Raw genomic sequence first — 9,600 nt, 5'->3', positions numbered from 1 at the left:
GGGGCCCCGCCCCTGCCGTGGCCTGCTGGTTCATCATCATGTGCATGTACTGCTGCTGGTTCATCGGATGGCTCACTGCCGGCGGATAGAACCCGCCGCCGCGGCCGCCGTTCATGGGCAAGCCCTGAACCGCCGGATAATTTCCCATCGGGGTTTGAGTCATTGAGCCGAAGTGGCCCATTTGGCCTCCAAAGGTGTTGTTTTGGCCCATTGGGCCTCCAAAGCTCTTGTTGTGATTGCCTTTGTTGTTGCTTCCCTTGACTTGCTTCATGAGCTCATCTATGTCATGGGCTCCACCATTATGGGCCCCTTTGGGCCCACCTTTTTTAGGCCCGTTATCGAAGAAATGAGCGCCATCGGCTCCACCCCCTGATTTGACCTTATTACCCCCACCGCCTTCTTTCTTCTTCGCTGCCTTCTTGTCATCGCCTTTTCCACTTTTGCCCTTCTTCAGAAACCCCAGCAGCCCAATACTTTTTGACTCGATTTTCCCACTTTTGCCCCCACCTCCTTTATTATTCTCCTTCCCTTCCTTCTTACCCTTCTCTCCTCCTTTTTTGTCTTCATTTCCAATTTTACCCTTCAAGTGCACCGGAATTTCAAAACTACCACCACCACCGCCTCCGCCCTTCTTGCCGGCCGCGCTTTTGTTGAAACCATTCATCATCATCATCATATCATTGGGACCTTTGGGCCCATGGCCCATTGGAGCCATTTTGTTGGGCATCATCATCATCTGTTTAGGCAAGTTATGACCATGACCATGACCTACCTCTTCATCTTCAGACTCATCATCGAACTCATCATCGAAATCATCATCAAACTCATCGTCGTCCTCGTCGAAATCATCGTCGTCGTCAAACTCATCATCATCAGCAAACTTCATAGGTTTCTGCTCCTTGGGCATCTTCATGTCTTTCCCACCACCATGACCATGACCATGTCCACCAGGACCATTAGCGCCCTTCATCATCATCATCTGCTGAATCTGCTGAGGATTCAACTGTTGCATTGGATGACCTCCTCCTCCTCCGTGACCCTTCCCCTGTTGACTGTCTTTTCCACCCTTAGGTTTGCTGACATTTACCATTTTGCCACCCAAATTCAGGTCACTGAACTGAGAATTCAGATTTGGGAAACCCTTTCCTCCTCCTCCGCCGCCGCAGAGCTCGGCGTGCTTGCCGGACTTACTGAGCTTCTTGATCAGAACCGCAGGATCAACGTTCCCTGTCACCGTCACTTTCCCTTGTTCCACATCTGCTTTCACTGAGTACACACCTAATCCATGAAAACAAAACCCACCAAAATCAGTCAGATTCTCAAAGTTTTTTTTAACTGTTGCGGCAAATTTTCGGTTTAAGCGCATAAATGGCGAAACCCAGTTAGAAAGTTTCAGACTTTGGATTCTTCGTTTATGTAATGAAACTTTGATGTTACAAAAAAAAAGGACTGAAGCTTCAATCATGGAGTGCTGAATCTGGTCTATCTGACACGACAGGAAAACCCCACCCATAAATTTCAAATCTTTTATCCACTTTGATTGTGGAAGAACCCTTAGTTTTGTAGTATATTCTTTCCTTGTCCTCCACTGTGACTGTCCATCACTCCCCCACAACAACAATTCAGTATCACCGGACTGTAAAGACAGGTGTCCAAGGTTTGACAAAACACCGATTTGATAAATGAAAAATCTCATGGCTTTGTAGCTATGAACACATACAAAAAATCCAAAAAAAAAATGATTGCTTGAACAACATAAGCTCTGCCATATCATAATCATGTCAAGAAGATATCATTACATAAACCATTGCCAGTCATGGAAAAATTACGGGCAAAGAAGGAAACGAAAAGGGTGGCAAGAACACACCTTCAATTTTCTGCAACAGCTTCTTCACTTTGTGTTTGCACCCTTCACAGTGTACGTTCACCCTCAGAACACACGTCTGCAACAAAATCCCAAGAAAGAAGAATCATCATAAACATATTATACGCATATACATGTACACTTCTGAGAGAAAGAGAGAGAGAGAGAGAGAGATCTACCTGAAGCTTCATAACATCTTGTTTATTCATTTTTCCAAGATCTTTGGTTTCACAGCCACAAATATGTGTATAGAGAGAACCCTCTCTTCCTTGTTTCTTCCCTCCCTCTTTGGTGTGAATTCTGAAGAGGAAGACACACTGATGGAAGAGACTATAAGAGGGCGCTTTTAAAGTCGGTCGCCGTAGTTGGTTTCGGACAGAGACAATGGATCAACACACTAATTAAAAACTCGTGTCGTTTCTGTTTCTCTGTCTAATGGCTTTATGTCTGAGCCCTAGAGAGAGACAGAGAGGACGAAGGAGAGAGAGAGGCCGCGGTCGAACAGGGAGCAAGATAATCTCTCTCCCTGATCTGCAAATATAGATAACAACGACATCATAAAAAAAAAATACCAAACATTTTTTATTGATTTTTTTGAGATATTTTTCTCTTTTTTTTTTTGCATTTTTTAAAATGTTTGCCGTCAAGTGAACCAAAGAAGCTTTTTTTTTGCCGGCTTCACTCAAAAGTGAAGTACAGCTTTGTACCATGGAACCACGCTGGCACATTCCAATGATTCATCATCATAATAATGTTTTTGGCGAACAATATTAACACAAATGGATTAGTGTATATTTATTTTATTTAAGAGTCGTGTATAACAATAATACATAGCCGTGTTTATGACAAAAACATATTCGGATGTACCTGTATTTAGGACTTTAAAATGTTCAATAATTAAATTCTGTCGTGTTGTAATCACGATTCACTTCAAGAAATGTGCACATACATATATGCCCATGATATTCCATTGCATGCATTGAAACACATATTTTCAGCTGTACATATGCAACGATGAAGCAAATTAAGAAGAAGAAAAAAATAATTAACAAAAACCAATTGTTTTTGGTTTGTGTATCACGTTTTGGTTTATTATTTGTAAATTTAACTTTTAAAATTTCGTAAAACTTATATTTATTTGGATTTTATTGAAAATTTGATTTCATCTAAATTCAAATAATTTAGTTTTAGAAAATTTTCCAATTTCATTTTTTGGTTACATGAAAGGGATAATATTTTACAAGATGAAGGGATAGTAATGTTTGATGGGCTTGATGGGTCCATAAGACAGGTTGGTTGGGGGGCACTTCTGCTGTGTATTTGTTTTCTTGGGCCAGCTTCAACCACCAATCACTTGCTCCTCTCTCTCTCTTTTTTTCATTTAATAAACCATAAATGATCAATTATTAATTTTATTTTTATTTTAAAAAGTTATTCATTTTAGTGGAATTATCAACAAACAACCAAACCAAAAAAAAAAAGATTCAACAGTTGATTGTGATCCCTTTTGTTCCTTATTTAAATCTTTGTATGGAGAGAACTCCGCTTCTTTATATCTTCGTTAATATAAGATAGGGCCAACAAACCCAAGCTTGAGTGGCCTAGTAGTGAGAGAACATGCAAAGCATGCTTTCATTCTGGGTTTAAATCCAAGCGTGGGTAGGGGCATGCACATGGACTTCTCCGGTTTTCTGAAAGATGTAGTCGGGTCAAAGATGTGGTGAATTTTCGGATTATCCAAAAAAAAAAAAGGATAGAGCCAACAAAACGAGAGCAATAATTTAATAGAATTTTCAATGAATACAATTGGTAATAATTTACGACACCACTTAAAAAGTAAACACTAATTTTTCATTAATCTAATGTACTATCAACTATAAATTTTGCACTATTTTTTAAATTCTAATTTTTCCATTTTTTATTTAAGTCATTTTAATGCACAACTCTCTAATTATACCTATTTAACTGTCAATACAATAAATTTAAAAAAGGATACCACAGTTAATTGCAGTGATCACAGCTCGTGTATGGTGACCTTAAAGCCCACAATTGGGTCCCTAAATTTGGATACAATATATATTGGATATATATATATATATATATATTATAATGAAATGTAGCATCGTTAAGTACAAAAGCATCTATACTATAGGTGCGTACGTACATGCGATAAGACATATATGCCCTTGCTTGCCAAGGACAATATATAAGATTCATATGAAAACATAAATGGCAAACACAAAACATCAAACCCAAAGTCCCAAAGGGTCCCTTGTCGTTGAGGATAAGAATAAGATGGTGATTCTTGTGGTTACCATTCAGTTGGATTTGGTTCTACTCGTTCCATCCGCGTTTACATCGGTCAGGAAGGTTTATACATACATACATAACACATGCAAGCATGCACATGCATACATACATCATACATGCATACATGTGTATATTGATTGGATGGTAAAAAAAATAAAAATAAAATTGAAAAGAAAGTTTAAAAATGTTGAGGGAGAGAAAGTTAGTATATAAAAGTGTGCTTTAGATTAGATACGAAGTAGCTGAGCCAAAGGGAAAACGGGCAGAAGAATAGGTGACTGAAAAGATGTGATTTGATTGGTTCAAACTCAATTCAGTCAAAATTATTTAGTTTTTTATTATAATTTTTTTTTTCAAAAGTTTAAAATATTATTTCATACACTTCAAGAAAAAAATCTTGACAAAAAAATAATTCTAATTATTTTCAACAAAAAAAACGGTTTCTTTGCCTTTTTTTTGTGAAGGTAAAATAATTGATATACAATTTCATTGCCCAAGTCATGAAACTATTCTTAAGACCGAAGTGGGTGAGAGTTCAACGTATGGGATTCTAATGAAAATATAAATTTAAACTAAATTTTCAGGTATAATATAAATCTCGAATTAATTATGCAAATAAAAATAAGTTAAAGATTTTATGGGGGTAAAGTTGTAAGAAAAGAAGAAAAAAGGGGTGAAATTGAAAATAATGTTGGAGAACAAATCCCGAGGGTCAGAAAAGAGAAGTGAAACAACACTTTATTGGGTTTGGGAAGACATGAAGCAGATTTAACATCTGCTTTGGTCCGAAAACCCAACACACAGAGATTCAGAATCCCATATCAATACACTTATATAATACATATATATATATATATGATGTATATGTATATGTGTAGAGTTTGCTTTTGTTTAATGATCTTGGGTCAGACTTCCAAGACTTTCTTTCTTTCGTTTTTTATCCATCATAGTCTTTCACTTTTGTCCCCCTATAATTCCAACATCCTCAGTTACTTTTTCATGCTTATGTTCATTGAAATTACATAATATATATACATACACACACATATATATATATATATATATATATGTATAGGTGTCTTGAAAGCTCATGCATTGAATGGATAGAATTTGCTTTTGTTACGTTTTACCCAAATGAGTTGATGGATGGTAACTTGCAATTCAAATATTCTCTGCACTTTTTTTCTTTTCCCATTCTTTTGCAATTAAAAAAAACTTTCACACCGAAAGCTATAAATCAGCGTTGAAGACTGATGCACGAACTTCGAGCTTTTATGACGACCCTCTTTGCTTGGATCCCGACAATTATCATGCTTGCCAAAATACAATTATATATATATATATATATATATGTGCAAAACGGAAAACTCTTTGTTTATTTAAAAAAATAAAAAAATAAAACATAAACATGTCTTGCGTATTACAATGTTGAAGAAAACTTCCATACATAATGCGGAAAACAAGAGCAATCGCGCTACAAATCCATGCACAGGTTTTCATTTTACAAAATTGTAACTAAAGATCAATCGCTACAAATCCAAGGACAAGAATATAATGAAGTTGAAAGAAGAAAAAAACACACACAATGAACTACTATGTTACAGAGCAAATGCTTTGGACTTCCATGTTTCATGCCATTCTCTGGTCTCCATTTGCATGTGTTCTGAGACCGATCAACTGGAAAAACAGAAATGTGATCAACGATTAAATTCATCGACTATCCCTTTGAACAACATCGGGTTAACTTTTATCAGCTTCAGGGTCCGATTGCGTATTTGTATCTTTTCCTTTCTGTTTCTCGTTCTTTTTGCCGAGTTTATCGGAATATCTGGCGAAAACAGTCGAGAGCGCGGACTTGACAGTCTTCTCAGGCTCTTTCTTCTTCCGTTTTCTAGAATCTTCAACGAAATCCTCGTCTTCGGCAGTTCCTTGCAAGTCATCGTCTTTATCAGCGGCAATTTCGGGATTTGTAGCTTCTGGAATAGGAGGTTGAATGGGAATTGCACGCTTAAAAGGTTCATGGAAAGTATCGTACAAGCGTCTCACCTGCAGTTCACATAGATCACAAGACTGTTAACCTTTCCCTTTTAAAACCTTGATCCAGCAGTCCATATCATCCTCAACTTAATTAATAACCTATGTCTTGATCCAACGTGCTGGTGATTTCAACGAGAGGAAACGTACCTTACGTTCTCCAATCCCAGGACAACGAGCTAAGTCTTCCATGGATGCATCTATTATATGAGCAAGTGACTGCATAAACATCCTCGTTAAGTTGCATCAGATAAAGGGGCCAGAGTCTTAATGCGTGAATACAAAGAAAATCTCAGATGTAGCCCTACCCCGAATGTAGAACCAAGGGTGACTACATCAGTCTTGTTCACATGCCGAATGGTTGTAAGAGCCTGATTGAGCTGCAAGACAACGGAAATTCATTCCCCAAAACAGATTCAATACTTCACATCGCCTGAAGCTGAAACATAATTTCCTTACCCGCGATAGATAATCTGTGTCCATTTGACCTTGGATAAGATCAGCTGGTTTGTGTTCATAGACTTTTATCGTTTCCAAGTAACGGGCACATTCTGCCATGCTGCAAGAGATTAACACGAAAATGTGTCTTTAAGTTGCAGACGGATTGAAATGCTTTAAATCAGAGCTCAAATGATGAAATAAATATATATGAATGCTTTGGCATACGGCATACATATATGCATTAAGATCTAAATGCTTCTAGATGGAATTTGACTAATGGATGCTATCCAATGATTTAAATAAAATGTTGGACAATAAATCCTAAAATAATCGGCGGTAAAGAGATAATGATGACGGTCCATATGATGTAAGAAATTGTTTCAGCGGTTTTTGTCACCTCTAGCAACGGTTTCACCACATCCTCCTGTGAAATACGATAACAGAGCATGAGAACGGTAGGCTTAACGGTAAATGAACAATTTGGTTTTCCTCAGATTCGGCATCAAATATGATAACAGTATAGAAACTCACAACATCAATGTGGCAAAGAACAACACGCAGCTTGAAGTTCTTTTGTAGTTCCCTAATGCGGTAATATAGGTAATCTGGGTGCAGTAGATGATACCGCAGGCTGCAGCAAACCAATGTTTCTCATAATTGTGAGACTTCACAGAATAGTACTCTGCCATTTCCACTTAGTTTGAGTTTCATGTAAACCCAGGTTTGCATCAATTCATAGATTAGACCTATGAGCCAGAAAATGAGAGTAGAGTGTCATAGAGTTCAAACCTCAGGTATAAAGCACATGAGTTTTGTCCTATCAAGTAGTCGGGAATGATATCTGAAAACACCCATCTCACATTCCTGATATGTTTGAGAAGTGGATTCCCTTTCTGCACAATGTCATAGGACGTATAAACTCAGGTGAATTCAGAAGAGTAATTACAAGTTATCTCAGATTGGCCTCAATAATCACATTTTCTCATAGCCCTATTTCACATATTTTTCCCAATTTCGAGTGTCAAAGAAAAGACGACAGACAAGCTACACACGTGATTCTGTTAGCAATAATTCGCGTCTGCAAAGCTAGATCCAATCTTTTGTTCGAATAAGTCTGTTCAAGACATGTTCAAGGGTTATCCGGTGGCTCAATATGGTCGAAAAGCAAGAGAAGAGATGCTAAACACAGAAAGAACGGTACCACACGCAATACCTTGAAGCATACTCAACAATGCATTCAACAGAGCAAGAGTAATAGATTGATTTCAGGTTAATCAGGGAAGATTATGAACAAAGCTTATCAATCATCCAAAGATATTATGTAAACCAAACGAGAAACCAACAAGGTTTTGACTGCAAAAAGTACAAAAGAACTGAAAGCCGATGAGTCGAGGTTTTGCCATCTCACCTGTCTATTGCTTACAAGTATAGCATTACGAGTTTGAGAAGAATTGGATGGTAAAGGGGCAGCATTAACAGAAGAAGACGAGGACGAGGCCACATCAGATTGAAGCGTTTGGTTGCTACAAAAAGAAACAAATCACAACAAGTCAAAACACATTTGGCCCTACAGAATGAAATCGATAATGAAATGCAAGGGACGAAACATTAACCATTGTCACACAAAAAAAAAAAAGGGACGAAAGCATAAGAAACCAAACAGCTGAAAAATTCAAACTTTTAAACCAGAATCTCAAGAAATTTCCTTTGGACTAGATAAACAAAGTTTCAACAACTGCCTCTGCTCTTTGCAAGGGATAGACATGTCATATTCGTAGAATCTCAGCGTTCAGGAAATACGATACGAGCAGAAAATTTAAGGCGGTATCTAATTCCAAGTAGTGTGAGACTCTATATTCTTACACACACACTAAAAAACGTATGTATACACCTTGATCCGGACACCTGATGAGCACCCGGAGGATTTTCGGCGGAGGGAGGCGGAGGAGGAGAGTAGACGTCGGAGGATTTGACGAAAGCGAAGGCCTGAGAGAAACTCTGCGAGGGCTTGAAGAGAGACGGCGTAGATTTCACCTGCGAGCTTTCCAAGACTTCCTCGTACGTCGGAATACCGATCACGATCTGGCTTTTGGCCCTATTGCCGTTCCGTTGGTACGAGTCTCGAGATTTTTCTCCATCTTCTTCTTCGTTCGCCATGATCTCTCTCTCCTCTTCTCCTCTCTGATTGGGCGGATAAAACAAATTGGGCCTTGTGGGCCATATTTTTAATGGGCTTTACCCAGCTTGTAGTTACACTAAGTAATTATAATCGAAAATATTACAAAGAAAAACCTTATGCAAAAAAAAAAACAATTTAAATAAAAATTAAGTTGATTATATTGTATGCTTAACGAGAAAATACCCAATTATACACACGATATGTAATACATTACATAATATTACTTACTACATGCTTTGACATGTAAATATATAGTTTATAACTCTATCTTCTAATTTGAAAACATCCTTACCAAATGTGAAAAATATGGTTCCCATGACCATGAATGATAGTAGTTGACTATCATGATCACTATAAATGTATCACAGGTTTTGCATTGTTTGTATCGTATAGTATTGTGGGCAAATATTTAATTTAAATTTTCAATAAAAGAGATGAGAGAAAAGTATTTCGTTATTACAGCATTAATTTATAACTATTGGTTTGGGTCCACATAGTTTGTTAGGCGTTGCGGGTGAAATAAATATATATGAATGCTTTGGCATACGGCATACATATATGCATTAAGATCTAAATGCTTCTAGATGGAATTTGACTAATGGATGCTATCCAATGATTTAAATAAAATGTTGGACAATAAATCCTAAAATAATCGGCGGTAAAGAGATAATGATGACGGTCCATATGATGTAAGAAATTGTTTCTTTCCGCTGAATCGATGCTTATTAATATATAATATGGTATACGAAGGTTGCTTGGAAATATCATCTTT

At 37.4% G+C, this 9,600-nt stretch overlaps 2 protein-coding genes across 2 annotated transcripts in view; both read right to left on the bottom strand.

The window, feature by feature from the left end:
- LOC104818680 (protein qua-1) overlaps positions 1 to 2,377 on the bottom strand; it is a 3,152-nt gene extending 775 nt beyond the window's left edge. Inside the window, exons 1-3 of the mRNA XM_010548369.1 lie at positions 2,044 to 2,377; positions 1,868 to 1,943; positions 13 to 1,278 (exon numbers count right to left, since the gene is read on the bottom strand). Coding sequence (XP_010546671.1) covers positions 13 to 1,278; positions 1,868 to 1,943; positions 2,044 to 2,073 — 1,372 coding nt within the window. The 5' untranslated portion in view covers positions 2,074 to 2,377. The remainder of the gene's footprint in view (positions 1 to 12; positions 1,279 to 1,867; positions 1,944 to 2,043) is intronic.
- A 3,372-nt stretch (positions 2,378 to 5,749) lies between these two features.
- LOC104820089 (DNA excision repair protein ERCC-1) lies at positions 5,750 to 8,820 on the bottom strand. Its single transcript, XM_010550461.1, has 9 exons — positions 8,541 to 8,820; positions 8,058 to 8,172; positions 7,439 to 7,542; positions 7,181 to 7,280; positions 6,985 to 7,073; positions 6,668 to 6,794; positions 6,517 to 6,588; positions 6,359 to 6,427; positions 5,750 to 6,220 (listed from the first exon to the last, which is right to left on the bottom strand). The coding sequence occupies exons 1-9, from the start codon at positions 8,804 to 8,806 to the stop codon at positions 5,915 to 5,917; spliced, it is 1,248 nt and encodes a 415-aa protein (XP_010548763.1). The 5' UTR covers positions 8,807 to 8,820; the 3' UTR covers positions 5,750 to 5,914.
- Positions 8,821 to 9,600: the final 780 nt, after the last annotated feature.

The sequence above is a fragment of the Tarenaya hassleriana genome, unplaced genomic scaffold (assembly GCF_000463585.1).
Source record: "Tarenaya hassleriana unplaced genomic scaffold, ASM46358v1 Cleome3, whole genome shotgun sequence".
Classification (NCBI taxonomy): domain Eukaryota; kingdom Viridiplantae; phylum Streptophyta; class Magnoliopsida; order Brassicales; family Cleomaceae; genus Tarenaya; species Tarenaya hassleriana.
Note: the sequence above shows the minus strand (reverse complement) of the source record. Positions and strands in the feature narration are given on the sequence as shown.

Excerpts from the sequence above, each read along its gene's own strand:
- LOC104820089 (XM_010550461.1), bottom strand. The coding sequence starts at position 8,806 with ATGGCGAACGAAGAAGAAGATGGAGAAAAATCTCGAGACTCGTACCAA. Across the intron at positions 7,074-7,180 it reads TTCTTTGCCACATTGATGTT|GAGGATGTGGTGAAACCGTT; the intron begins GTGAGTTTCTAT and ends CGTATTTCACAG. Across the intron at positions 6,221-6,358 it reads CTGGGATTGGAGAACGTAAG|GTGAGACGCTTGTACGATAC; the intron begins GTACGTTTCCTC and ends TGTGAACTGCAG.